The sequence below is a fragment of the Hemicordylus capensis genome, chromosome 2, assembly GCF_027244095.1.
Source record: "Hemicordylus capensis ecotype Gifberg chromosome 2, rHemCap1.1.pri, whole genome shotgun sequence".
Taxonomy (NCBI): domain Eukaryota; kingdom Metazoa; phylum Chordata; class Lepidosauria; order Squamata; family Cordylidae; genus Hemicordylus; species Hemicordylus capensis.
Genome location: NC_069658.1, coordinates 50,438,851 through 50,465,489, shown reverse-complemented (window position 1 = coordinate 50,465,489; position 26,639 = coordinate 50,438,851). Strand labels below are relative to the sequence as shown.

The 26,639-nt window shown below is 43.0% G+C and overlaps 2 protein-coding genes across 12 annotated transcripts in view; both read left to right on the top strand.

Annotated features, from left to right (window-relative positions):
- Positions 1-14,680, top strand: part of FCHO2 (FCH and mu domain containing endocytic adaptor 2) — a 140,675-nt gene extending 125,995 nt beyond the window's left edge. For both annotated transcript variants that reach the window (XM_053297568.1, XM_053297569.1), the window contains exons 23-26: positions 716-915; positions 2,984-3,048; positions 11,341-11,505; positions 12,256-14,680. In XM_053297568.1, the coding sequence (XP_053153543.1) occupies positions 716-915; positions 2,984-3,048; positions 11,341-11,505; positions 12,256-12,278 (453 nt within the window). In that variant the 3' untranslated portion in view covers positions 12,279-14,680. The remainder of the gene's footprint in view (positions 1-715; positions 916-2,983; positions 3,049-11,340; positions 11,506-12,255) is intronic.
- A 4,707-nt stretch (positions 14,681-19,387) lies between these two features.
- TMEM171 (transmembrane protein 171) overlaps positions 19,388-26,639 on the top strand; it is a 30,717-nt gene continuing 23,465 nt past the window's right edge. For 3 of the 10 annotated variants that reach the window (XM_053297840.1, XM_053297844.1, XM_053297843.1), the window contains exon 1: positions 19,390-19,744. The gene's annotated coding sequence lies outside the window, so the exon portion shown is untranslated. Of the gene's footprint in view, positions 19,799-19,884; positions 20,596-26,639 lie in introns of those variants that run through there. The other 7 variants (XM_053297849.1, XM_053297846.1, XR_008316545.1 and 4 more) reach the window with 6 other exon arrangements.

Below are 26,639 nucleotides of genomic sequence, written 5' to 3'. Positions count from 1 at the left end.
CAGACCGGTCCGGTTCCAAACAGGTTCAGAGGCCTCTAACATGGCCTCCGAACTGGTTCGTGCACATCCCTAGGAGTTAACTGTTAAATCCTATATGTTTTGAGTACAATATCTGACTAAGAATGTTACTGTGTAGTACTAGGCACAAAATTGTAATGGTACTTAGTGGAGAATAAAGCTCCACTAAGTGTTCAATGTGAATAGCTTTCAGTTTATAAATCAAATCGTTTGGGGATAACTTGTTTTTTAAAGTATTTTTGTAAAAAAACAACCCCATAGTATACAAACTCAACTGATTGTTTGCAGTCACTTGTTGTTGTTGTTGTTGTTGTTGTTCTTCTTCTTCTTCTTCTTCTTCTTCTTCTTCTTTAGCTCATGGTGTTTAGCAGCCGGGTATCTGTGCTAATGTGTTCTCGATGTTCTTTCTCAAAATTTAAAGCACCATTTGAGTGATCTGTTCACAACCAGTGCCAGTTCTCTTTATGTAGATCATACCGACATGATTCACTATATTTTTTCTTTCTTTACATCATTTCTTACTGAAGACTATAACTTATAGGGAGAAATGTTTTCTAGCATCATATTTATTTTGTAAAATTAGTTCAAACAGGAGTGATTTTTTTTAGAGCCCAAGGCACTTGTGATGAAAATTAAGCTATGGAACTCCTACAGTGTTTCCAGGATTGGATCTGAAAGTCATCATTTATTTTTAAAGGTATCTTCAAATGGCATTCAATCAACACCACTGAATCTTGCCACATACTGGAAGTGCAATGCTAGCACTACTGATGTAAGAGTTGATTACAAATACAACCCAGCTTCTATGGCAGTGCCAAGCATACTGTCTAATATACAGGTCATGGTACCAGTTGATGGAGGTGTGATGAACATGCAATCACTTCCCCCAGCAAAATGGTAAATTTTATTTCTGCTACAGTGTTTATAATTTATTCTTGCATGCTGCTGCTGCTTGTTCAAACATCTCTTCTTAAAACCTTTTATGAAATGAAATTCTAACTTTAGTAATGTGCTGTTCTTAATGTCTTGGTTCTAATATTCTGTGCTACTTTTATGAATTTCTTTTGTATGCCTCCCGAAAGATAATTTAAAAGTAATAAAGTAAGACCGAGTTTTGGGTACAGTACAATTCTGCATTAAACCAATGGATTTATCCAGACTGCAGAGCTTCTGGGAAGGGATTGAATGGTTTCCTTGCTCTGTGCAGTATCTTTTTTTGTAAGTAAAATAACTTTAAAATTCAATAAAAATTTAAAATCAATCCAAGATTATTGAATGCACTCAGGACAAAAATATATAGGAAATCAACAGTGACCCTGTATCTCTATTATAACTACTTTTGGTTTTACCCACTTGCTCAAGACAAACTAGATGTGATTGTGGAAGTTCTATGTGTTTTGGAAATGTCCCAATTGTGTAGAAAAAAGGGGGATTAAATCTGGTTTTAAAATCAAACATGGCAGAATTCTCCATCCTACTTTCCATTAATATCCCTGCAGCCCTTTCCTCAAAGCACTTTTCTACCTACTGAGTACAGAAAAGCTCTTGAGGAAAGAAGCAACCAGGTATGGGGAGGATTCTGTACTTCTCACCTGCACACCCCATTTGCTTTTAAAACTGGATCCTTGCTTCTTTCTTTTATATTGGGGCAGTTCTGTATATTTAAACACATGGAACTTCTCCTATCATGCTGAAGTTTGGCCCAAGAGTCAGCAGCAGATGTAGGAGGGAAGACGTCTGACAGAGCTTCTGTGGCTGTTATATTGGGAAGATAGTTGAAGAAGAGCCCTTGTAGGAGTCCTGGCTTGTGGGGGAGAAAGGAGCTGAAATCAGGGGCATAGCCAGCCTGCCGGTGGCCCGTGTGTGGCCGCAGTGGGTGCCCCCGCTAGCCCCACCCCCGCATCTGACGTCAGATGCTAGCCACACCCCTGCGTCTGATGTCAGATGCGGGGGGCGTGGTCTGGCTCCCGAACAGAGCCTTGAGGCTCTGTTCGGGACTCGGAGTTACAGTTTAACTGCTAAAGGAGCCGCGTGGCCCCTTCGGCAGTTAAACGAAGGCTGGCACTGCCTTCACAGCGCAGCCCGGGAGCGGCTCTTTCCTGCAGGGAAGAGCCGCTCCTGGCTGGTGCTGCAACGCAGCGCCAGACTTAGTTTAGCTCCCGAAGGGGCCGCACAGCCCCCGCTCGGGAGCTAAACTACCACCCCCGCATCAGACGCGGGGGGGTCTCACGGCCCCTGATTGGTCAGCGGCCTGGGTTCTTTGAACCTGTTGGCCCAATGGTGGCTCTGCCCCTGGCTGAAATTAATAATAATGGGAGGGCTAGATTGGAATTCTTTGGATGAAGGGTTAGATTGGAAGACACCAGGGGACAGAATGAGCTCCCAAGGCTCCAGTCCATAGTCTAGATCAGGTCTGCTCAACTTTGACCCTCCTTCAGATATTGGATTGTGGTTATCATAATCCCTGACTATTGGTCACTGTGGCTGGGGACTGTGAGAACTGTCATTCAAAAATGCACTCAGCTGGAGGCCCAAAGTTGAGCAGCCCTGGACTTAGATGGACTTCTGACCATATATATTCATGCAACCTTTTGATTCAACCCTAGTTGTAGTGCATTCTTCTTTGTATTTTCTGTATCAGAATTTTATCCTGTGTCTTCACACTGAAGGACGGCAGGATTGAGTTAGAAACCATGAATCTTTAAGGAAGAGCCCAGTTGCCTAATAATAATCCAATGTATTTCTTGCCCACTCTCTTTCAGGCTTTTTTGACTGCTTATTTTCTACAGAAGCAGTTGAGCGTGGGTTTTCGTTGTTCCCAATACCTCCTATTTAAGTATCCAGCTTCTTATTACTTAACAGGTTTTAGTTACTTGAAGGTCACCAGGAAGAGCGCATTTAGTGTAACGATATTTTTGGTGGACTGCGGTTATCTGAAGAGTAACAAGACTTTTTTTTCTTACAGGAATGCAGAACAAATGAAAGCTTTTTGGAAACTATCTGGTGTTTCAGAAAAATCAGAAAATGGAGGTAATAATTTGTGTTCTTTCCCTGCAGTATATAAGAAAAATATATGAATCATTGGTCTTGATTTCAAATTGGGCAAATAACATGGGTCAAAAGTAAATATATATATATATCTTGTACAAGTGCCTCCTTTCCTTCTAATTACTAGAGATTAGCTATCTGGAAGGCAGAATGAATAGGTCTGTGGTATCTGGAGCAGGTAGGGGGCGTAACGCATGCTGGGTGGCCTCCTACACTGGCAGAGAATATAACAATTTGTTCATTGTTACCCTAACCCCTTTCTCTGTGCAAATTTTATCATAAATGTTTGGGAGTTGGAATAAAGGAGTGATAACACACGCAAAGATGTAAGTTCAACAAAGCTATCACCCATTTTCCATTTCTAGTGGGGGTAGGCATTGCCAAAAATCACTATGAGCATTTATCCTGAAATAGTACTGTTTGTCAAAATCTGTGGGTCTGGCTCATGGACTAAACTCATCACAAAGACTAAAAGAGGCAAGTATCCTCTATAATAAAAAGCTTGAGCGTGATCCCGTGTCTTTCTTCGGCCCGTGTCTTTCTTGGCCGTTCTGGGCATGCGCTCCACGCATGCCCAGAACGGCCAAGAAAGATACGGCCGCGCAGACACGGGCAGCCATGTTAGAAAGAGCAGCGGGCCAAGAAGGAAGTACGGGGAGGGAGAAGCTGGGATTGGGGAGGGCAGAGGCGGCGGGTCCAGCCTGGCCACCGCCGAAGCCAGGCGGCGGGGAAGGAGGCGGTGGCTATGGCTGAGCGGCCACAAGACTGGGCCCGCTGGCAGCGGAGGAACTGAGCCCACTGGCGGCCGCCAGCGGGGAGACTGGCCCGCTGGCAGCGGTGGCTGCTGCAGGGCGACTGGGGCCAATGGCGGGGGCGGCGGGGAGAGGACTGGGTCTGGCTTGCTGGCGGCGGCCGTGGCAGGCTGGGCCCACTGGTGGCGGCGGCCTCACTCGGGGAGAGAGGGAACCCACCACGGCCAGCGGTGGCGGCACTCTTTACGGCGGAACTCTCCGCCCGGCCAAAGATCACGACAAAGAGAAGGAATAAAGGAAACAAAAAAGACCCGGTTGTACTTCATAAATGCACTTGCAGACGTCCTATGAGTCCCCCTGCTACCTCCACCGGGTATAACGAGAAACTACTTCATACACATGAGAAACGGGTGTGACTGTGACGCTAATGCTGCTGTGATCCTATAAAACCTTGGGGCAGAGAGAGCCATGGCTTGCTGCGCGGAAGGGCAGAAGGTATGAGGCCCCCTCCCAAAACACTCCCAGAAACAACCCAGTGCCAACAGCTACCTCTTTTCGGTTAATACACAATACAAAATACACAAGAGCAGCACCCCCCCCCCCACTAGAGCCCGTTATTTAAACGGGCTTAAAAATACTAGTATAAGATAATATATCACAGATATATCTCCATCAGAATTGCTAATTACATGGCCTGTGTGGTGAATTATTACTCCAAATGGGAAAACTTTAACGAAGACCTCAACAACGCCCCCAAAACTCTGAAATCTAGGTTTAGGGTATTCTCCAAGTCAGCAGACATAACGCAAGAGTATCTGAGCACAGTTGAACATCTAACTGAAATGGAATCATGGTTGCTAGTGGGAGCCCATATCTCTCTGATTCCATGCTTGGCTACAGTCTACAAGTCTTAAATTGTAGAAAACCTCTCATTCTATTGTGACGGCCTTTTCAACTCCTAAACAGATGATACCAAGGAGAAGATGAAAAAAACTGAAGTACACAGCTAAGACTTTTACATCTTCTGTTGTGCCACAATCTTATTCTCAATGGTTCAGAAAATACAGGAAACAAACATTCCAATGCAAGAAGTCAGACTGCAAGGACTACAGAAGGCTCTCCCAGTACAACCCCAAACATTCCTATAGACAAAAACAGAAACAGAAGTCTAAAAACCAGGGCCAGTCAAAATGGCATCTTTGACATCAAAATAGCATCTTTGAAACGTGTGCTCACATACCCTTCCGATCACTTATTTCTGCAGACCCTTCTTCCATCAGACCTGCACCTTTCTCTCTGTCTTGGCATTGCATAACATCTGATGCTTGGGTGTTGAATATAATCTCCACCGGATACACAATCAAATTCACCACTATCAGGCAAAGTGACAAAATACACCCATGCAACTCCTACTTTAAGAAATGAAGTGAAAGTTCTCTTACAGAAAGGAGCAATAGAACTAGGCTCTCTAAAAGAACAAAGAAAGGGATTCTACTCCAAGTTATTCCAAGTTCCCAAAAGAGATGGCAGCCTCTGTGCAATCCTAGACTTGCGCTGGCTCAACAAATTCATCCATCCAAAGAAATTCCAAATGGTCACTTTACAAGGCATCCTCCCTCTATTAGCACAAGAATAATGGCTGGTGACTTTAGACTTGAAAGTCGCTTACTTTTACATAGGAATTTGCCCCAAACACAGAAAGTTTCTGTGCTTTATTTTGGGACAACTGGCTTATCAATATACTGTTCTCATCTTTGGTCTCACCACCACACCTTGTGTTTTCACGAAGTGCATGAATACTGTCATTGCCCATCTGAGAACACAAGATATTTCCATCTTTCCATACCTGGCTATTGATTTCCACAATGAAAGACTCCCTAACCTACAACGTCCAGTACATTTTGATACATCTCCAAGATCTTGGTATCCAGGTCAACTTGAAAAACTCCATTCTCCAACTCCAAGAGTGTATTTCCTGCATAGGAGAGCTGGTCTTGTGGTAGCAAGCATGACTTGTCCCCTTAGCTAAGTAGGGTCTGCCATGGTTGTGTATGAATGGGAGACTAGAAGTGTGAGCACTGTAAGATATTCCCCTCAGGGGATGGAACCATTCTGGGAAGAGCAGAAGGTTCTGATAGGGCTGAGAGAGATTCCTGCCGTCAACCTTGAGAAGCTACTGCCAGTCTGTGAATACTGAGCTAGATAGACCAATGGTCTGACTCACTATATGGCAGCTTCCTACGTTCCTATGAAGCCTCCTCAATACAAACTTGAATAGAGCCTTTCTCCCAGAGGAAAGACAAGCTTAATTGTAAACTGGATCTATTTTCAGGGCTGATCCAGGACTGAGCAAAAACAATACAAAGACTCTTCGGTTTAATGGCATCCTGTACAACCAGGCTAAGGTCAATTCAAATGTGGTTTCTGTCGGTATTCAAACCCAATGTGGACAGTCAGCACTTATGTCTGATTATCCCTCAACCAGTATTAAAGGCACCAATGGTGGACTTCAAAGGAGAATCTCTTTGAATTCCTTCCAGTCTCTTAGAACATAAGAATATAAGAACAGCCAGGCTGGATCAGGCCCAAGGGATATCTAGTCAAGCATCCTGTTTCACACAGTGGCCCACCAAATGCTTCTGGGAAGCCCAGAGGCAAGGGCATGCCCTCTCTCTTGCTTTTGCTCCCTGAAACTGGTATTCAGAGGCATCGTGCCTCTGAGGCTGGAGGTGGCCTATAGACACCGGACTAGTAGCCATTGATAGACCTGTCCTCCATGAATTTGTCTAAGCCCCTTTTAAAGCCATCCAGACTGGTGGCTGTCACCATCTCTTGTGGCAGAGAATTCCATAGATTAACTATGTGCTGTGTGGAAAAAGTACTTCCTTTTGTCAGTCCTAAAATTCCCAGCCTTCAGTTTCATGGGATGACCACCTCGTTCTGAGAGAGGGAGAAAAATGTCTCTTAATCCACTCCCCCTACTCCATGTATAATTTCATACACCTCTCTCATGTCTCCCAGTAGTCACCTCTTTTCCAAGCCCCAGATACTGTAGCCTTGCCTCATAAGGAAGATGCACCAGACCCCTGATCACCTTGGTTGCCTTCTTCTGCACCTTTTCAAGTTCTACAATGTCCACAAGATACAGTGGCGAGAACTGCATGCAGTACTCCAGATGTGGCCACAGCATAGATTTGTATAAGGGCACTATAATATTAGCATGTTTATTTTCAATCCCCTTCCTAATGATCCCTAGTATGGAATTGGCCTTTTTCACACTGAGTCAACACTTTCAACAAGCTGTTCACCATGACCCCAAGATCTCTTTCCTAGTTAGTCACTGACAGCTCAGACCCCATCGGCATATATGTGAAGTTGAGATTGTTTGCCCCAGTATGCATCACTTTACACTTGCTTACACTGTGAATGCATTTGCCATTTTGTCACCCATTCACCCAGTTTGGAGAGATCCTTTTTAAACTTCTCACAATCTGTTTTGGATTTCACTACCCAAAATAGTTTCATGTCATCTGCAACTTTGGCCACTTTACTGCTTACCCCAACTTCTAGATAATTTATGAACAAGTTAAAGAGCACTGGTCCCAGTAAAGATCCCTGTGGGACTCCACTTCTTACTTGCTTCCATTGTGAAAACTGTTCATTAATTCCTACCCTCTGTTTCCTATCCTTCAACCAGTTACCAATCCACACATGAACCTTTTCCCATGACTGCTATGTTTACTTGAGCCTTTGGTGGGGAACTTTGTCAAAGGCTTTTTGGAAGTCCCAAGTATACTGTGTCAACCGGATCACCTTTATCCACATGCCTTTTGACAGTCTCTGACTCTTACTGTCATGGTAATGACAGATACCTTTTTCAGAGGTTGAGGGGCTCACTGCCTGAATCTTCAGGGCCTGTAGAATTCCCAACAGTCAACTCTCCATATCAGCTTCCTGGAACTTCTTGCTATATTCTTTTTTACTCATGATAAGAAACTGTGTGGTTCAAGTATTACTAGACAATCCAGCCACAGTTGCCTATATCAATCAACAAGGCAGGACAGTATCCAGGTCCCTGTGCAATTTGGCTATTTGGTTTTGGGACTGGAACATCCAGCACAAAGTTTTCCCCATAGCTCTCCACATAAAGGGCATAGGACTGAGGGAGATAGGGAAGAGAGCTGGTCTTGTGGTAGCAAGCATGACTAAGCAGGGTCTGCCCTGGTTGCATCTGAATGGGAGACTTGAAGTGTGAGCACTACAAGATATTCCCCTCAGGGGATGGAGTCAATCTGGGAAGAGCAGAAGGTTTCAAGTTCCCTCTCTGGCTTCTCCAAGATAGGACTGAGAGAGATTCCCGCCTGCAACCTTGGGGAAGCCGCTGCCAGTCTGTGAAGACAATACTGAGCTAGATAGACCAGTGGTCTGACTCAGTATATGGCAGCTTCCTATGTTCCTATGACAACTCTCTCACTGATTAATGATGTGCCCAGACCAGTCCAGAGGCCCTTCTACTGGCCTCCGGACCGGTCCAGACATGGGCGGTTTGGAGGGATTGGGGTGGGGGACTCCTTTAAAGGCGGGGGAGGGTTTACTTACCCCTCCCGCCGCTTTCCCCACCCTTCCTGCGCATGTATTCTCTTTAGTAATTGGGGCGGCAGGATACCTCCCTGCCGCCCCTTCCCTCGCTTGACTGCAAAAGGCTGCAAAAAGCCTTTTGCGCGTGCGTTTCACGTCTCCGCGACGTGCGTATTTGTGGCCGCGCGCGCATGTCGCAGAGACGTGAAGTCAAGCAGTCAAGCAGGGGAAGGGGCAGCAGGGAGGTATTCTGCTGCCCCAATTACTAAAGAGAATATGCGCGCTGGAGTGGGGAAAGCAGCGGGATGGGTAAGTAAACCCTACCCCACCCTTAAAGGAACCCCCCACGCCAGTGCTGGACCGCAGCTCCGCAGTTCCGTGCACACCCCTATCGCTGATGACTTGAGCAGTAAAACAAATCCTCTTCAACAACACGAGTGGGAAGTCAACCAATGAATTCTAAACAATATATTCCAACAATGGGGGACCCCCCCCCCCGATAGACCTCTTTGCTACTGCAACCAACAAGAAGTGCAAGAAATACTGCTCAAGAGCAGGTCTAGGGAAAAGGTATCTTGAGAATGCCTTCCAAATGCCGTGGAAGGACCAATATTTTTACCTGTTTCCCCCTTTCCTGCTATTAACCAGGGTCATGAGCAAGATTTTACAAGAGAAAACAAAATGCATCATTCTCATCCCATGGTGGCCAAGGCAACCATGGTTTCCTCTTCTACACCAACTCTCCAAGGGCATCCACTACTGTCTCCCTTATGGCTAAAGCCTCCCGTCTCAAGCAAATGGCCGTGTCTTCCACCACAATTTTCAAACCTTGAATCTGACGAGTATGGAGATTAAATTACTAGACTACTTTTTACTAAATGAAAGAAAAGCATCTGCTAGGCACAATTACTCTTGCAAACTGAAAAGATTTGCCCAGTACACTAAAAACAAAAACTTTGACCCTTCTCAGGTCTCCAGAAGACACGTTTTGCTTTATCTTACTTCCCTGAAGCAGTTAGGACTTCCTAATTCCTTTTTTAAAGTCCACATGGCAGCTCTTTCAGCTACTCACCCAGGTTGGGATACTAACACGTTCTTCTCCCACCCTGACTTCAAGAGGTTCCTAAGAGGTATTAACAATTTGTTTCCCCCAGTGAGAAAACCTAGTACAATGGAGCCTTTCTTTAGTACTTTCTTCTTTAACAGAGGCGCCATTGGAACCCCTTGCCTCTGCCTTGCTGAAATTGTTAACCTTAAAGATGGCCTTTTTGGTAGCTATAACATCTGCGAGGAGGGTTAGTGAATTGACTGCATTAAGATTAGACACACACACACACCATACTAAATTCTTTCCTGACAAATAATAATGAGAACTGACCCCTCTTTTATACCTAAAATAGTTTCTGACTTCCATATCAACCAGGATATCGTTCTCCCTGCATTTTTCTTGAATCCTACCTCCACTCTAGAACAATCCCTCCACTCTATGGGTATCCATAGAGCCCTTCTTTTCTATATGGACAGAACCAAAGGCTTCAGAAAGACAAAGTACCTATTAGTCACCTTCAAGGGTCATAATACGTCACTGCCCAGAGATGCTGGTTTGAGGCAGTACATAAATATGTTAAATGAATAAGGGCAATATGATTTCCAGACATAGATTTCACCATTCGCTTCTAGAACTCATTTTCCTGTGCTAAAAATTTCAAGGCGTACAACCTCGCCCAACTATTAAAGTCCACTCCAGCAGAGCTATGGCTTCTTCTGCAGCACAAATGTCTGGAATTAGTATTATGGACATTTGTAAAGCAGCTACATGGTCTTCTAACCTAGCGTTCATAAAGCACTATGCCATTGATATCCAAACAGCAGCTGAGGCTAATTTTGGACGGGTGGTTTTAAAGAAAGTTCTTTAATAACATCCTTGCACCCTGCCACCTCTTTGGTGAGCTCGTTCAACACCCATGTTGCGAAGAATCCTGGATCACCATAAACAGTTTGCTTACCTATAAAAGGTGATCATTAGGTGATCCAGGATAATTCATAACACCTGCCCAGCCTCCCTGCTGCTTGGATGTTATACCTAGTCACTTACATTTGACACTTCCAAAAAAGAACAGACCTCTTGCAGTTGACTAGGAACTGATCCGCAGGCGCTCTGCCACATAAGATACTCTGTGCACGAAGGGCGGAGCTACAGAGCACCTAGAGGAGCTATGAAATCCTTCCGCAGGACTACTGCATAGGCACATTACCCATGCTGTTAATGATCCCAGATCACCTAAAGATCACCTGTTACAGGTAAGCAACCCGTTTTTCTTTGTAGGAATACTGCTCTCCAGAATACATTTATTTCCTTGTTGTACACTATGACAGAGTTCAGACATAAAGGATAACCATAATTATAGCTGACCAAGGTTGTAACTGCAGTATATCCAAATGTGCGAAACCGTGATTGCAGGCCAAAAGGAAACTCCGGTTTGCCTCTCCAACCTCCAACTGGAACCTTTGGTTGTCTCTAAATTTCGCCACTGATAATTGAAGTTTTGCTGCCGAAATTTTACACCTGAATGCTGACTCAGCTATAACTGCAGTTTCATGCCTAGTCCAAACTCCAGTCATGGAGGCGGTGGGGATGTGCCTCAGCAGTCAGGCAGCAGGGAGGGGCTCCCTTCTCCTTCAATGGGAGTTTGGCTGGCCACAGTTTGGTCAGTGTCTGCAGCGCAATTTGGAGTTAAGAATTGAAACCTCAGCCATGCTTAACTCCAGTTAACTTGTATGTCTGAACTGGGCCTTTTGTTGTACTCTTTGCTCATCTGTGTAGAACCTTGATTTTGTCATACTGAAATGTGTGTGTCCATGTTACCAGATACTAAAGGTCTCCAAACTGTTTCCCATACAATTAGTTGTTATGTATTTTTTTTTCCTGTTTTCCCCTGAATAGGCTCAGGCTCTCTCAGGGCCAAATTTGACCTTTCAGAAGGACCCAGTAAGCCAGCAACACTGGCAGTGCAATTTATCAGTGAGGGAAGCACTCTTTCAGGAGTAGACGTTGAACTTGTAGGCAATGGCTATCGGCTTTCCCTAATTAAGAAGAGGTTTATCACTGGTAAGAAACATAAAATTACATTACGATTTCTAAGTTAATGCAGGGCCTGTGTGCTTGGCAGTCATTTGTTGCACCATGTGTCTCACCGAAGTTCTCTATGGTCAGCATTATAAAACATGAAAAAGCAATGCTGGTCTGCATTGCAGCATATGGGTATGTACTAGATATATGCAAGTCTCCTTAAGTGGCGCAGCGGGGAAATGCTTGACTAACACGCAGAAGGTTGCCGGTTCGAATCCCCGCTGGTACTGGGCAGCAGCAATATAGGAAGATGCTGAAAAGTATCATACTGCATGGGAGGAGGCAATGGTAAACCCCTCATGTATTCTACCAAAGAAAACCACGGGGCTCTGTAGGCACCAAGAGTTGAAATCGACTTTACAACACACTAGATATATGCTGGGAAGTTGTGTTTGGACCTGGCTCTCAGGTATATGTCATTCATGTGTTTAGCCATGCATCTTCCTTTCACATTTACAGTGTCCACTATGGCAAACACTTTTGTGTACTCAGCAAACACATCTGCTGTATAAAGTGTGGATCAGCTTTCAGAGCTGTGCACTGATTTGACACCTTAGAATATAAACATAGAATGTTTGAAATATGCCATCAAATATTTAACATTTAGCCTTAATTACTCTTGTCTTTAAATAAAAGGAAATTATCTGTAAGCAATAGCAATCAGTTTAAGTATTTTGAGTTCTCACTTTACTTGAAAGGTATTAATTACAAACATTTTGTGTCTTTTAGGACGATATATGGCGGATTGCTGATGAACCTGTGGGGGAAAAATCAGTTCTCTCAATGAATGAAATTTTATTCTCTCTCTACTACCTTTCCAACACTATTTTAACATGCATTATTTTTTTTAAAAAATGTATTGACTAGTTCTTGGAGTTTTTACACAACAAAAATGCACTTTTTAAATAAGTCATTTTTAAATATCTTTATTTTATAATAGCACTGAATTGAACTCCAACACTATCTGTAGAAAATCAACAGCAATATTGGGAAACAAATTATTCAGATGCTTAGTACAGATGAAGCCTAAGAGCTAAAATAGTACTGTAATCTTTTTGGCATTTAAAGTATGTGGTGTGTTTGACGCCATAAACAACCGCAACATATTTTAGCTTTCTATAAATATTACTCAAGAAATTCTGTTTGTTTCCATTATTGCCATTCCATAAGTAAAACAGTAGCAAATATATTTTTGTTTCTCTTTTGTATATTCATGTGCCATATCTTGTTAGAGAGATGTATACAAGGCAACTTGATCTCCATATACCATATATAATTAAGTGTACATTGTTTCATGAGTGTTTTTAAATGTAAAAGTGCAATGTTTTTTAAAAGAAATTGCAACAGACAACAGATATATTTACTTCTGCCATTAGTTAACTTTATGGGAGTTGTAATTTTTGAATTAATGCTGTAGATTAATTTATTTTTATATGGAATGTGTAACATTTGTGCCTTTTTAAAATATGTGCCTCTTAGTGTTTGTGCCTTTCATTTTCTTTTTCACTGTCTACCACACAGAGAACTTAGTGATGTTCTATGTAATAAATAAAACTACATAATTCCCTAGGTGCAGGGATTTAGAAGGGAAATTTACCATGACTTAAAACAAAGTATTAAATGATTTCCTTGTGGGTTAATTGCAATAAATGCAGCCACTCTAAAGGGAACTGCCTGCCTGATATATTCACATAAAAACAACTTGATATTAAATCTTTAGCTTCACTTTCACCAAAGATGTATAAAATATTACAAGTGTGCTAAATAATGATTTTAAAACAATCATTTACACAAGAACAATTGTAGTGTTTCCCTTTGACTTTAAAGTTCTAAAGATTCAAATACTTTCAGGCATGTGACATGAGGGTAAATGTTGCTGTTCATGATGAATAGCATTCTTTTAAAGTTTATTATAAGCAGTGGAAATGGTCATTCATTAATTTCAACGTGGATAAACTAAACTAGAAGTGACCCATCATTTTTAATAGAGATTACTATTTTTAGAATTTGTATTATGCTGATAAGATCTTATTAAATGCTGAAATCAAAAGTGGGGATAGTTGCAGTCTATAACCAGCAACTGAGAATTCACAGGTTGCACCTCTGAGTTCCAGTGTCTAGAAGCACATATGAAACCAATAACTCATTTTTTAAAAATACGTTTAAAACCACTAATGAATTGGCTAGTCAAGGTGATTAGATATAGATATATGTATGTAATGCCCCTTTTAGTGAATATTGTACACTACAAAGGCAGTCAGTGACAGGTGCATATATTCTAATGATTTCAAAGGAATTTATACAATGATAATTGAGCGTAGGATTGCAGTCGAGTCATACTGGATTAGTTTACATTTTACATGTGATCATTATTTTATCAGATCTTAGCCATATTTCATTAGAGCAGTAAGTATTTGATCTCCATATTCTAAAATGTTACTCCTTACTGAATAATTACTAGAACTTGTATGTAAAATTGGCATTTCAAATGGTACAGTCTATTACTGGAATCTTAATTGTAATCTGCTTTTTCAGTCAAAACTGAACAGTGTAATGCCTTACCTTAGTATTTTGAACTTCAGTCTATTTTACTCTCTATTTTAAATCATGTATTTTTAAATTAGTGCAAAATTTAAGTTTCAGCACTTTTAATCTAGCATTCATACTAAGGATTCTTAAACATTCATTCGCAAACAGTGCAGGTTACAATTTTGAAGCCATACAAGTTTATATATAATTTTTCTAAAGACATCTTAAAACTGTGTAAAAATACAGATACCTGAGAATTGCATGTAGCAAGCTGGTTCTTGCTTGTTTATAAAGTGATAATCTTTGTAGCTGCCTCTAGAGAGAATATGTAAACAACTCTAAAGGGTTTGAGGTTTCTATGAACTGTAAATTAGAGCATTATAAATCTATCTTACAAAAATTGTAAATACATCTGATCTTTCCTAAAATGTAAAAAAAAAATGCATCCCATATTAAACATGTAATATATAATTTATAATTTGTTTGCTGTTTATACACTATCGGAGAGATCCTAGGGAATCCATCCAAGGGCTGTCTTCTCACATAAAATGTATTCGTTTTCTGAATGAGGGAAACACATTTTATCTAATCTCTCCAAATTCTAATAAAACATGTGATATAGTGATTGCTTTTTATTTTTAAATAAATCTCTAATAGTCTGTTCTGCGAAGACTATGTTAACTGTTGCTGCACCTGCACAATAGACCTCCAAACTGGCCGCCATGCTGAGGGTGGAAGGCGAAATAGCGGCCGAATAAACGAGGCCAGTGGTGGAGGGGGAACCTTCGTGGACCCCCACCACCTTGGACAACTCCCCCGAAGGGGGTAAGTGTACCAAAAAAAATTATTGGAGCCTCCCCCCGCCCAACCAAACCAGTTCAGGGGGTGTTCGGGTCCAGTTTGGACTCGAACTGAACCAGACCAGCCAGTTCCATACACACCCCTAGATGCTACATCTGTCTGAATACTACATAACAGTTTGTTATAATCTATTCCTGCAGTGCCAAAAAGTCAGCTTTTTACCCCATGCTGATAAGCCATGAGTAAATGTGGTTAAACATACAGGATAAGTGAAAAGGCTGGGCTTTGAGAAGACAGCCAATCCAAACACTTTCAGACTGAGTAGACAGCTATATGCAGTGCATTTGTTCTCCATATGAACTGCATTGGTTTCAGAATCTTACAGTATATTCCTGAAAGAGCTAGAAATATTTTGTTCCTCATAGACTCATAACTGGAGCACCTGCGGGTGAGAAGGAAGTACTGCCAGACTCAGGGTAGCGTGCGGATATGTCTTTCACACAAATCTGAAGAGAAAAGAAAACTAAGGGACCTAACTCCCCCCGACAACTGCCCCAAACTAACTCAATGGAGGAAAATGTATGGGCTCAGAGGGCAACTAGCTTGGACTGGGGAAGGAGGGCTTGAACAAAAAGAGTGGGTAATTTCTCATCTTGAAGAATATTCCCTCAAGGTCAGGGCTGCACAACTTTGGCCCTCCAGTTGTGTTTGGACTACAGCTCCCATCATCCCCAGCCACAGTGGTGAATAGGTATGATAGGAGCTGTAGTCCAACATCTGTAGGAGGACCAAAGTTACACAGCCCTGCTCTAGATAGAGCCCCTTCTGCTTCTGAGGAGGAAAGCTATCTAAAACTTTGGGATTTCTCATCAGCCATTTCATACCTTTGTGTTTCTGAGGAGGAAGGGGTTTAACACATTAAAGCTCTCTGTGTGGAGGGTTAACCCCTGCCCCATAGTTTTTCTGTGTGCATCCTCCTGAGGAACTGAGGCAGAAGTTGCATATAATCTGTTAATCTCCTGATCACTATATATGTGTGTGTGCGCACATATAGTCATACAATTAACACTCACCATTAGATTCAATTTATTCCATGATCCCGTTAACGCTCTCCAACCTCAGCAAATATTAATGAAAAACAATTAAACTGGCCATTCACAACTATTAACTTTTGAAACTGTAGGGCTGGTTGAAAAGAAGCTAGGACTGAGCACCAGTTGCCCACCCTCCAACAACAAAAAATCCAGAAAACAAAAAAAAATCAAATTTGCATATGGAGTAAGATGCCTTAGAGTAGTGCCTCTTGTTTTCACTGCTAGCTTTTGTTTTTTTCACCATGCTCAGCTACAAACTCAATAACACATGCACAACAGAGATGTAGTGCAACAGTTTGCAAGTCCATACTCATGTTTCTCTATTATTCAACTAGGATGTTTTTAATTGCAGCTAGTGATTACTTAGAGTACAGTTACTTACACCTGAATCATATAAGCACCTAACATTATCAGGGCCAACCGGGGGTGGGGGGAGAGAGCCAAGCACCCCCCTGTTGAGGTGGGTGGAGCGGGAGTGGGCGCTGAGCCTGACTGTCCAGCCCAGCGAGCCTTAAGAACTGCAAGTTGCGCCAGCGCAGTTTGAATAGAGCGTCAACGCTCAATTCAAACTGCAGGCACGCTGGAGCGCGTCACAGTTCTCAAGGGCCGCTGGACTGGACAGTCCAGCTCAATGGCCACTCCCGCTCTGCCCACCGCCACAGGGGCGTGCTCTGCTCACCCCCCACCCACCCCGATGTGCACATGGCGATAATTATTTTAAATATTGGTGATCCAGCCTTGTGGTGGCAGCAGCGGGGGGGGGCTCGCAGCTGTGGCTGGGGGACCCCATCGATGGGGCCCAAACATTTTTTTCCATTGGGACCCAAACCCACTCTTAGCCCTGAACATTATGGAAAGCCATCGGTAAGAAGCATTTTCTGTGTCAGGACATTTCAGTCATGTTGTTGCCTTGGTTAAAGTGCCTACACCACTGGAAAGCCACCTCACTAAACTCCTAGAAGACTGGCATTTTAAAGATATCCCTTGCCTCACCTGATATGTAGTAAAATCCTTCAACTTGGTGGGATGATAGACAACCTAACTCTACCCTGAATTGGATGTAGTGGTGTCAGGGGCATAGCTAGGGGAGAGGGGGCCCGTGTTCACCCCTCTCCCCAGACAGCCTCTCGGAGGGAGATAATGAAGAAAATAGGGAGGGGTGGAGCTGGGGGTGCATCTGGAACTGGGGCCCCTGGTTCTTTGAACCTATCCACTCAATTATAGCTATGCCCTGAGTGATGCAGAAGGAGCAAAGCATATATTCTGTTTAGGCTTCATTTGCGCTATTCTCAGGTGTGGAACAAACCCAAGTTGCAATTTATAAAGCAACTTGTGTGTTCGGCAGAGAGAAATGCTCCAGCCCAAAAACTGGCTGCTTCTCACAGGGTTCTCTGTGCATGGCTGATGATAAAAATTATACATACTGTAATGCACTTTTCAGTGGGTTGCTGGTAATTCTAATTGCTATAATTGAACAAGGCGAAACAAATGGCCCTGGGCCCCTGAGAAAGGGAACCCACCACCTATCAGAAATGTACTCGTCACCTATGAAGTTGTTTAAGTATATTATTATTATTTCTTGTTTACACAGTTAGACAGGTGTTATTGACTGGTTTGTTTTATCAAGACATCGAGTCCTTCCCAAGGACCTGGGATGGCTGAATTTTATTATCAATGTTGTTGCTGTTATTATTATAGATATTATCTCAGAATATAGGCTGTTCCCAGTAATGTTGCTTTTTGTAATTGGCTGATGGTGATTTCTGTGGCCCCATGGTGTTGAGGTGCACTTCAAGTTGTTTTGGAATTGCACCTAGGGCACCAATTACCACTGGGATTATTCTGGTCTTTTTCTGCTACAGCCTTTCAATTTCAATTTTGAGATCTTTGTATTTGGTGATTTTTTCTATTTCTTTTTCTTCTGTTCTGCTATCCCCTGGTATTGCTATGTCGATTATTTTAACTTGTTTTTCTTTCTTCTCGACTACACCAGTTATATCTGGTGTATTGTGTGGCAGATGTTTGTCTGTTTGTAGACGGAAGTCCTATAATATTTTTGCATCTTCATTTTCTATCACTTTTTCAATTTTATGGTCCCACCAATTTTTGGCTACAGGTAGCTTGTATTTTTTGCAGATGTTCCAGTGTATCATCCCTGCTGCCTTGTCATGCCTTTGTTTGTAGTCACTCTGTGCGATCTCTTTATAACAGCTGATTAGGTGGTCCACTGTTTCATCTGCTTCTTTACAAAGGCTGTGCTTGCTGTTTGTTGTTGATTTTTTGACTTTTGCTCTTATTGCATTTGTTCTTAGTGCCTGTTCTTGTGCAGCCAGTATTAAATCCTCTGTTTCTTTCTTCAAGTTGCCATTCTTAAGCCATTGCCAAGTCTTGGTGATGTTTGATTTTCCACTTATATTGTGCAAATATTGACCATGCAGTGGCTTAGTTTTCCATTTTTCTGCTCGCTTCTTGACTTGTTCTTTCTTGTAGGCCTGCTTTGTTTTATTGGTGTTGAATAGTTTCTCTTCCAGGTTCTTGATGTTGCTTACAATGGGCAGTTGTATTCCTTCTGTTTTTGTTATTTTTCCTCTGTTCATTATTAATGCAGCACACTTGTCTAGTCCAAACTCCATTGCTATATCGCTACTGAATATACGGACAGTGTTTAGCAGTGATTCGATTTCTGACTGGGACTTTCCATACAACTTCAGATCGTCCATGTACAGCAGATGGTTGATTTTACTTGATGTTTTAGATGTTTGGTATCCGAGGCCTGTTTTGTTTAATATTTGTGAAAGTGGAGTCATAGCGATTACAAACAACAGAGGGGATAGTGAGTTGTTGTTGTTAATTCGATTTCTATACCACCTTTCCAAAAATGGCTCAGGGCAGTTTACACAGAGAAATAACAAACAAATAAGATGGAACCTTGTCCCCAAAGGGCTCACATTCTAAAAAGAAAAATGAGATAGACACCAGCAACAGTCACTGGAAATACTGTGCTGGGGGTGGATAGGGCCAGTTACTCTCCCCCTGCTAAAAAAAGAGAATTACCACGGTAAAAGGTGCCTCTTTGCTCAGTTAGCATACAATCATACATATGAATGATTGTATTAAGTATTTAAGTTTTAAAAATGTTTCTGAGCCTAAGGAATGTGTGCATGTGTGAGAGTAAGTATCTGTGTGCATGAGGAGTGTGTGGCTACTTGCACACAGGAGCAAAGGGGAAAAGGTCATGCCCCAGAGTGTTTTTTGGCTTTCACCATGTCCTTGCCGCTCTTCTGCAGCAAAGTTGCGGGTGGGGGGAGAATAAGAAGGGAGAAAGAGCTCTTCCTTTCTTGCCACCAAAGAGCAGCATGTATATTTATATTACATTCCTGTCAAGCGTCCTAGCGCGTCTGGTCTGATGATGCTCTCTCCTCAGACCCTCTGCGACAACTCGCCTCCCTCCCATTGTGGAAGGAGGCGCGTTTTTGCTGTTCGGTCGTTAGGGGGCTTCGCCCCAGAGGGCGCAGCTTGCTCTGCTCTGCTCAGCGCTGCACGCTGCCCGGGTAAATAGGCAGCACCAGCAAAGGCTGAGGGACAGCGACAGCACGAACGACCCGTGAGGAGGGGAATCACAGCAGCGCTGCTCAAGGTCACTCAGGACGCCGGCCCGAATCCGGCGACATCGAGCGGAAGGGAAGTGGCGGCGGCGGCGGCCAGACTCCGAAAGAGCGCCTCACTCCGTCCCCTCCGAGAGGAGGAGGAAGAGGCGACACTCGCTCCTGTGAATGGAGCCACCCTGGTCTAAGGTATTAGCCGGAGCCACGCTTTTTGTGCCCCGGCGGCGGAAAAACCTCTCTTACGTAAGCAGTGTGGGGCGAAAGAGAGAGGCTGGGAAAGGGCGCGGCGGGGGGGGGGAGCTTGACTGTGGTCTCGCCGTTCCTGCCCTTGCGGGAGTCCCAAGCAAGCAAGAATGGCGCCGACCGAGCCTGGAGCGAAGAAAGCGGCTCTTTCCAAAGCTCCACGGAAGGGCGGCTTTGCTGGGCTTTCTCGCGCGCGCCTTGACATCTCTTCAGGGGCCTTGAGGAAGGGCTGAGGCCGGAGCTCCCCGCTGCCCTTTCATCGTGCGCTTCTCTGCGTGTGGTGGTTGCTGTGGGGGAAGGCTGGCTGGGTCGTGCGGATCATCGCTTGACGTTGCCGTCAGATGGAGTGATGATGAACATGCGTGGGCGAAAGTCGCCCTCGGTGGCCTTGGCTAAGCAGATCCAAAGTGCGGTCGCTCAGCTGCCTTAGTTACCCCAGTGGCTCCTTCTCTCATTTGGGGGTAGGAGGTGGAGATGCTCGTAATCATTTTGCACAGGCCATATGGAAGAACAGTGGCAACAAGAACCCTAACCAACCTGCTGCCTCCTTGTACAGGCCTGGTTCCCTGAATTTAAATGTTAGCTTCGAAGTGCTGAGCAAGCCACTCTAGGATGCTGCCACATCAGTGTGCCCTATGTATACAAGTTGCTGGAACGTGCCAGCTGTTGCTATGCATCAGATTTAGGTGCATCCATTCAACCTGCTGACTATAGCTAGCGCAATATTGGCTGCCTGTCTTACTAGGGGGACTGAGTTTTACTAATGTGTACAATATTTTTGAAATCGTTAACATGTGGTAAGTGAAATGTGTGCAGTTGCACATGAAAATGAAGTCTATTTTAAAATATGCGGAGTAGTAGAAAAGTATACATTTCAGCGTCATACTTGAACAGTTTTTGGCAGCAGTATGCCACCAATCACATTGGCAGTGGTTTGCTCAAAATAAAAGTAGTTTGCCTTATTTTGGCTTAACATAAACAACTATACCTGTTTGCAAAAGTAGTTAAGAGTGGCTTCAGATATCAGTGGAGAAGTGATGCCAGCCAGATGGGCTTAAAAGGTGCACTTGTGCAGGACTACATGTTATGATTGAATTTGTAGTTGTGCCTACAGTCTGCAGCTTTTCCTACACGTGATCTCTTCATCAGATGTTACGTGTCTTATAGAATGCAAAGGTCACTTCTGCTGGAAGCACTCTGGTAACATGCAAAGCTGTTCTGATTTGGACAGATGTTCAGATTTTAATGATGTAAAGTATAACCTAGGTTATTATGGATACTTCCAGATGGGATACATAGTCTGGGTTTATCACACTTTGTGCACTCACTGTCTGGGATTGTCACACTTTGTTCAGTCACTATTTGTGGTGTGTGTGCAAATGATGTCTCCATCCCTCTGTTGTCTACCTGCATTTTCCCCACATATAAATTGGCACATTTGTTAATGGAGAAAATCTAACTTTTTCCAGAAGAGCAGTGCAGCAGCACAATGATCACATATGTGGACTGTGTTAGTGCAACTGTTTTGTATTTTTATGAGAGGTGCACATGCCCAAATACAACAGAAACAGGAAGGGTAAGAGTGGGGGTCCGTCTGCTGTGTCTCCAAAATGCATATCTACTGTAGTGTGAAAGGAAAGTTGCAGTTTCACATGTGACTGCAAATGGGAAAGGGCTGGCGCTACATGGAGCCCATCTGGAATTGCCCTATGCCATGCCATTACCTCCCACTTCCTTTGCAGATGAGAGCTTGTATTATTCATTCATTTTTCTGTCTTGTTTAGCTTCTATAGAACTGAATAGAAGTGGAACTTGTGGAACACTCTGCCACAGGATGTGGTGACAGCCAACAACCTGGATGGCTTTAAGAGGGATTTGGATAACTTCATGGAGGAGAGGTCTATCAGTGGCTACCAGTCGGAGGGCTGTGGGCCACCTCCAGCCTCAAAGGCAGGATGCCTCTGAGTACCAGTTGCAGGGGAGAGGACACGCCCTCAGCTCCTGCCTGTGGCTTCCTGCGGCATCTGGTGGGCCACTATGCGAAACAGGATGCTGGACTAGATGGGCCTTGGGCCTGATCCAGCAGGGCTGTTCTTATGTTCTTATGAATGTCCCTCTTCATTGCTTAGGGCAAGGTACTGTATTTTACAACTATATCAGGCGGCAGCAATTTAGGAAGATGCTGAAAGGCATCATCTCATACTACATAAGAACAGCCCTGCTGGAACAGGCCCAAGGCCCATCTAGTCCAGCATTCTGTTTCACACAGTGGCCCACCAGATGCTGCTGGAAGCCTACAGGCAGGAGTTGAAGGCATGCCCTCCCTCCTGCTGTTACTCCCCTGCAACTGGGATTCAGAGGCATCCTGCTGAGTTTGAGGCTGGAGGTGGCCTATAGCTCTCCGACTAGTAGCCGATGATAGACCTCATGAAGTTATTCAAACCCCTCTTAAAGCCACCCAAGTTGTTGGCTGTAACCACATCTTGTGGCAGAGAATTCTACAAGTTGATTATGCGTTGTGTGAAAAAGTACTTCCATTTGTTGGTCCTACATTTCCTGGCACTCAATTTCATGGGATGACCCCTGGTTCTAGTGTTTATGGGAGAGGGAGAAGAATTTCTTTCTGTCCACTTTCTCCACACCATGCATGGTTTTATAGACCTCTATCATGTCTTCCCACAGTCGTCTTTTATCTAAACTAAATAGCCCCAGCTGTTGTAGCCTTGCCTCAGGTGCTCTAGGTGCTCTAGGCCCCTGATCATCTTGGTTGCCCTCTTCTGCACCTTTTCCAGTTCTACAATGTTCTTTTTTAGATGTGGTGACCAGAGATGTACGGGAGATGGCAGTGGTAAACCCCTCCTGTATTCTACCAAAGAAAACCACATGGCTCTGTGGTTGCCAGAAACCAACACCAACTCTATGGCACAACTTTACCTTTTACAATGGTAGAATTCTAAAGTTTCAGCCAAATGCTTTGCTCATTGGAAGTTCCTGGTAACAGAAACACATACACACTTGCCGTCTGCATTTTTTAAATGTCCTGTAATTCCAAAGACCTTTTAGTTTTCAGTGATAGTCTGCAGATGGTCTTTCATATTCTGACCCAGACCTAGCTACAGTCCATTGTGTTTAAGTCCACTGAAAGCAACAAAATTTAAGTTATTCAAAACTGCTGTCCCATCAGCTTCAACAGGACTTAATCCCTAAAAGAACTTCAGCTGGAATGGGACCTCTGTGTAATAAATCGTTATTATAAATCATTAGCACTTTTAGCCGCACACTGGCAGAAAATACATTGCTTCTCCTGTGCCATACTATTCCTAATTAAAAGCTTTGCAACCCAATTCTATTCATGTTTACTCAGAAGTATGTCTCAATAAGTTCAATGGGCCTTACTCTGGAGTAAATGTACATAGCATTACAGCCACAATGTATCTCATTATCTTTCCTCCTGCTTTGATTCAATGATTCTTATCAGCATAAACAACTCTCTACTGTAGTAGTTTGTGCTCTACTTTTTTTCTTCTTTACTGTGGATCTTTTTTTCTTCTTTACTGTGGGTAGGTAGGTTAAGATAGCCTGTAAACACAAAATCTTCAAATCATGCTATTAGCATAAACTTCCTTGAAACATGGTTTTATGGTGATGGTGAGCTTTGAGGACTTCTTCAAAAGCCAGACATGGATTCTTCTTAATATGGTTTTGGTGGAACTTCTAACAAATTTCTAACAAATAAGTATTCATCACACAATGGGTTCACTGTTAAAAGTTCACCATTTATAAAATGTGCTAAATTTGCAGCATAGAGGCTGAGTTTCTAATTGTGAAAGCCACAACAGAGAGTTCTTCGTGTTCTTTCTTTTGTGGTATTGAGAGAATTGAGAAAATATGTCCAACTTCCCTTTTATATATATTTATATCTTCTTAATTACAGTGCAGAAAGACTGGTGAGGAAGAGGCACATACTCTAAAAAGCAATAAAACAAAATGCCCATATTCTTTCTTTTATATAACTTTGTAAATTAGATTTTCTTTATTTTGAAATTATTTCCTTTTGTCTTAGTTTTATTAATTTCTGTCACTTTTAGAAATCATTTATTACTCATTCCTCTATTTCTAGTTTTGACTGTAAATTACCAACATACTGTGCTAAAGTAGAAAGAGAACAGTAGTTTGAAAGAAACCTAATATGTCTTTATAGTTTTTTAGTTGTGTTTTAAAATATATAACGTAAATTTAAGTAAATTAAAGTAACTTTTACTTTACAACCCTGATGCAATAGAATACATTCCAGCTACAGATGAAACTGAGACTGAAGCACTAGTCTACAAGTGCTAGATTATCTATTATGCTAGAGAGCCCAACTGGACTTCTGCTGGTTATTTCTTTAAAACTAGTTTTATACCACTGTACATGAAAATACAGTACAGTTGTTTGTAACATTAAAACTACAATAAAACAGTACAATTAAGAAATTTAAGGAGTGTCCATAATTTAAAAACAGCAAATCTAGCATGAGAAGCAAGAAACAGTCTGAGCTACAAAAGATTTATAGGGAAAACAGCAGGCATAGAGAGGACTGAGGAAAATTTTGAATGTGTATTAGGGATGTGCACAAAATGATTTTGCATTTCATTTCAAGCTTGAAATAAAATGCAAATAGCCAAAATAGTTTTCTAAAAACAGTGAATGGCACAGCTGTTTCAACTAACACCTGCTAACTTGGCAAAGAGGCACCTTTTAACGTGGTGATTGTTTATTTAGCAGGGGGAGAATAACTGGCCCTACCCACCCCCAGCACTGTACCTCCAGTGACTGATGCTGGTGTCTATCTTATGTTTCTTTTGAGATTGTGAGCCCTTTCAGGACAGGGATCCATCTTATTTGTCTTTTTGTTTGTTTGTTTATTAACTATTTCTGTGTAAACCACCCTGAGCCATTTTTGGAAGGGTGGTATAGAAATCTAATAATAATACTAATAACAATAACAATAATAAACAAAACTCAAAACGTTTCAAGTGTTTTAGCTATAGGGAACCATGGAGCAACTCAAAATACCATATTGTTCCCCATGGGTAGCTCCTAGGAACACCAAAGTGGATTGTGTGGTAGGCAGAGGTGCCATTAGGCCCGGACCTTGAGGTACAGATCCGTAGCCTGGTAACCTCTATTTCCTAGAGAGCCCCAGCGCACCTGCCTCCCTGCCCTGCAGCCAGTGCAGGCTCTGCAATGCCTCCTCTGTGCCCTGTACGCTGGCAGCATGGAGCTGGCTATGATTGGGAGGCTTGCCTTCCATTGGAAGGCTGTCCGCATGCTGGGGCAGGCTGCCAGCTGCAACTCCCCCAACCCAACTATCAGCTGTTTGGTAGGTGGGCGTGGCTTCTGGAGGCCTCTCTGCTGGCCTCCATGAAGCTCTCCAGTACATGCTGCCAGTCTGCCTGCAGGCAGCAATGAAGAAAGGAGACAGTGTGGCCAGTGCTGGCTGCCCGCCAGAGCACTGTGCACACCATCTGCACTTCCCTGCAGCATCTTCCTACTGGTCTGATGAGCCTGTGCCTCCCTCCTCTTCAAACCCAACAAAGGAAGGTATGGGATTTCCTTTTTGTAGTTATTCCCCCTCCCTTGTATATTTATGGAATGGCTTGCTATAGGGCTTTGATATTGGGCACCAATGTAGGGCAGGGCGGGAGGGCTCTGTATGTTTAATTTGAAGTGGATTGGTTACACTAATGATTTTTAATTTAAAAAAATTAATAAAACAAGACCCCAAAAAAGTCTTGTTTCTTGGCAGAAAATTACAAAAACTGGAACTGGACTTCCCACAACCATCATTCTCCTCTGGTGGTGGAATCTGCCCTGTGCCTTAATTTAAAAAAGGATAGAGCAAACCCCCCTCCCCCATTTTTGCCCTAACCTTTAGATCACCTGGAATGGCTTGGAATAAGGCTTAGATACTGAGTACAGATTTAGGGCACCGTGGGAGGACTCTGTATATATTTAATTTGAAGTAGTCAACGATCAATCTATTGATGTTTAATAATTTTTAGAATTTTTAAAAATCTAAAAAGTCCCATAAGTGGCTTGTTTAATGGAAGAAAATTTAAAATTCTGAAACTGAAGCCTCCCCTTAGACCATCATACTACCCCCATGTGGAGGAATCTTCCCTTGGCCTTCATAAAAAAGGACAAAGCACACACACACACACTTCTGCCCTAAAATCACCTGGAATGGCTTGGCATAGAGCTTTAATATTGAGCACAGATTTAGGGCAGAGTGGGGGAGTTCTATGTATTTAATTTGAAGTGGATCAGTGAATTCGTTGATTTTTAATAATTTTCACCTTACTGCCAGAAAGAGTTCTTTCTAGCCATAGAGTACCTGAAACCTAGTGAAAGTGGAGCTAATTGTAAACATCTGAATAAATAAGCAATATGTTTTTTTTTAAATAAATGCATTATGCCCAAGTTGGTTTGCAATCCAGAAGGTCTGATAGAGAACTGTGAAGCAAGGGACGTGGTTTTAACTTCCCCCCCTTACAAATGCACTATATGTCTAGGCTGGTTTGTGAACCAGGTGTGTGTGTGGAGTGAGGGACACATGTTGTGCCCAAGTTGGTTTGTGAATGGTCAATAATCCATTGGGGGTTGTGTGTGTGTGTGTGTTTTTTTTTTTAAACAAATGCATTCTGGCCCATACTTTTGGGTTTGTGATAAATGATCAAGGAGGTGTGTGGATCCTTCAGCTGTTTGGCGGGTGGGAAGAGCTGGCCAAGGCAGAGCACTCTGTGTGCTGCTGACTCAGTCTGTGCCTACCTTCCTGTTTCTGCCTGCCTGCGTCAAT